This window comes from Genypterus blacodes, unplaced genomic scaffold (assembly GCF_046128005.1).
Source record: "Genypterus blacodes isolate CSIRO-AG114 ecotype Tasmania unplaced genomic scaffold, CSIRO-AGI_Gbla_v1 ptg000067l_1, whole genome shotgun sequence".
NCBI classification, from domain to species: Eukaryota; Metazoa; Chordata; class Actinopteri; order Ophidiiformes; family Ophidiidae; genus Genypterus; species Genypterus blacodes.
Window position 1 is genome coordinate 8,445,164 of NW_027466879.1, and position 3,079 is coordinate 8,448,242.

The window sequence follows — 3,079 nt, forward strand, 5'->3', positions numbered from 1 at the left end:
CAGCAAGCCACTAAAATAACAGGTGTGCCATGGGTTAGCAGAGGATCAGTGGACGTGTTTTTAGCCGCCTGGATGTATTACAAATACACAACAACTGCATTATGGCATAGTTTCCAGTATTACATCACAGGCTTCTGGATTTACCACACTGCTGCAGCAATATAATACAATTTCTAAAAGTTGTCAGAGGTTCATTTCAAAAGTGTGAAAAAAAAATCAATGCAATTTCTTTCAATGCAGCACAAGTGGTGTGCATTAGTTTTCAATCACCATTTTTGTCAAAGTGCAGTAATAATATTATGTGTGTAATATCTCAATACCAATATTATGACATCTTTGATCTACACGCTAACATAAAGGTTGCGTTGGTTTCAGTAAAGCCTTAAAGGGTTAGGCTGGTCTCTGTGGGCGCAGACTGAATGCTTTCCTTTAAGTGACGGCGGGGCTGTAATTTGAGAGCAGCAGAGGTATTATTAGCCAAAAGCCGGAGCGCCGCACTTCAGACATCCAGATGTTGCGTCTCAGGCACAAACTTCACTCGTGTGCTCCAGTTTTTCCGTGCTGACACAAACCTCCATTCACTGCCTGTCCTCGGTCAGTCACACTGATGCAGACTGAGAGGCTCCACTAAAGGCATCTTCGCCGGACTATTATTATGCTGTATTTTGGATCGAGGGAATCTTGAGGAGTTACAGTAAATTGCATCAATTTAACACGCAAACCAAGTGGTTGGACGTTTAACCTGTTTGAAATGTTTGTGTTTCCACATGGGGTTGGAATGAAATAGTCTCACAGGCTGCCACTGCGGTTTATTCACTTTTTTAAAGAAGCTATTTCTGCGTTACGGACAAGTGGACATGATGGCTGTGCTTCACTTGCTGCTGTGTGCCGCCGGCATGTTGTCAGTGCCGCTGTGTGGAGCTTATTTCAGCGGACCTCTTCATCCAGAGATGTCTAACGGCACTTTTCATCACTATTTTGTACCGGACGGCGACTACGAGGAGAACGACGACCCGGAGAAATGTCAGATGCTTTTCAGAATGACTGACGAGCGAAAGTGCGGTCTCGACGAGGACCAGGACTCCGTGATACGGGATGATTTTACGATCATCAAGCGGCAGATTGAGGACTCTGCCCGGGTGCTGGAGGGGATCGGGAAGAGCATCTCCTACGATCTGGACGGAGAGGACAGCTACGGTAGATACCTGCGGAGGGAGACGGCGCAGATAAGCGAGGCGTTTACAAACTCCGAGAAATCTCTACTGGAGCTGGAAGTCAAATTCAAGCAGAGTCAGGAGGGCGAGCTGAAGGAGGATCACAGGCTCAGCGACGACTTTTTGACCATGATTGTTCACACCAGGGACCTCCTGAAAGAGACGCTGGACATCTCGCTGGGTCTGAAGGATAAACATGAGCTCCTGTCTCTCATCATCCGCAGCCATGGAACGCGGCTCAGCAGACTCAAGAACGAATACATGAAGTTCTAAACGCAACCGGGACAAGAAATAGTACCCAGAGCTGTCATTGAAATACTATCATCATTTGACAACGACAATTAAGTTTGGGCAAAGGTGGAAGTTTGAGTTACTCATATCAGGGATTAAACATAGCTCGCTTTTTAAAAAGACTATTGGGTTTAATTTGATATTTGTTTTACAGGGCTTGGTCCCGGGACTTGGTCAACTGATTGGCCCCTGTCACTTTAACCACATAATTAAGACACGTGTAACACATTATGATAACACACAATGGTAGTTCTTAGTAATTGGAAAATAAAAGAAGGGATATTGGTAGGTTTTAAAGAAATTACAGGTCTACTGTAGTTAATGTTAATATGCCCAAAAACAATACCAGGTGATTTTCTGTTTCGCATAGCTTCCAAACATGAGTCAGCCAATCAGGAGTGAAGACTGGAACTGTTTTCATTACATAAATACTGCCATGATGAGGATCATTCCAAAACATTCACCAGACTCACAGAGGATTGGGTCAAATACTGAAAACATTAGACAGCTTATGTGTCACTAACAAGTCTTTGTTTGGCTTCATTTAAACCAAATGTTGAATGAATCATTTTGTAAAACGTCACATATTGATAGCAGCCCAGGAGACGGACCACATGTTATAGTTGGAATCTGGTTAGAAGCTCCACACATCGGGTATCTTACCCAGCATGAGTCAACTTTAATATTTGGTCTTCTTTGATGCTCCATATGTTTTTTCTTTTTCTCTTTACGATAGCTAATAATGTTTACAAATGGATTCCTTTCAATTGGATAATTAACTTTAGGCTTTCAGATTTTGCACAATTCTTCACTCTTCCAGTGCTCAAAGGTTGTGAAGTTTAAAATGCAAGGTCTTCTCTGCAGTTTTGCCACTGCAATATAATCTTGGAAAATGTAGTTAATTATCGGAAGTAAATAAATACTGTGAGTGTGGATATCTTTATTACAGAACAGCTTTTGTTTATATTAAATATTGAAAAAGAGCTGCGTATATCTATTCTTGTTTAACGTTAAGGTATCACATGAGGTGTAAAACTTTGACAGGTAAAGACTGCAGGCAGCACTCGAGGACTTCAATGACAAATACTTCTCTTTTGTGAAAACATTTTTAATGGTGTTATGTCTTCTCAAATAAAGAGTGTGCGTTTTAAGTATGTTAACAATGTGCAAGAGTTTAATTTGTACAGTGGGAATGTTGTCTGGAGCTGATTCCAATTAACAAAATGCTAAAAGTTTAATATTAAAAGTTCCTCATTTCATCTCAGTCCAATCTTTGGGACAGGGAATATTCACCTGAGTAAAATCTCATAATTATGTGGTACTATCTCATAGGAATGGATAAATATGGATTCAGCGGCTTGTCCTCAGCTTAGGGACAAAGCTGTTTTGCAGTGTGTTTGCTCATGCACAAATGGTCCTGAGCCTACCTGAGGGAAGGGTGGTGAACATGGGGTGACGAGGTCTTTCCTGATGCTTGAAGACCGTTTGTGAGGAAGTTTTCAGAGATCAGTATATGTTGGGGTTTCTTTTGGGGGGGAGGTCTGTAATTTGGAGGTGTTTGAAAACATTTGATG

The 3,079-nt window shown here is 41.7% G+C and overlaps 1 protein-coding gene across 1 annotated transcript; it reads left to right on the plus strand.

Moving 5' to 3' along the window:
- The first annotated feature begins 524 nt into the window (after positions 1-524).
- Positions 525-2,656, plus strand: fibinb (fin bud initiation factor b). The gene has a single exon (XM_076155918.1). It carries the CDS (start codon positions 858-860, stop codon positions 1,485-1,487), a length of 630 nt encoding a protein of 209 aa, XP_076012033.1. The 5' UTR covers positions 525-857; the 3' UTR covers positions 1,488-2,656.
- Positions 2,657-3,079: the final 423 nt, after the last annotated feature.

Excerpts from the sequence above, each read along its gene's own strand:
- fibinb (XM_076155918.1), top strand. The coding sequence starts at position 858 with ATGATGGCTGTGCTTCACTTGCTGCTGTGTGCCGCCGGCATGTTGTCA.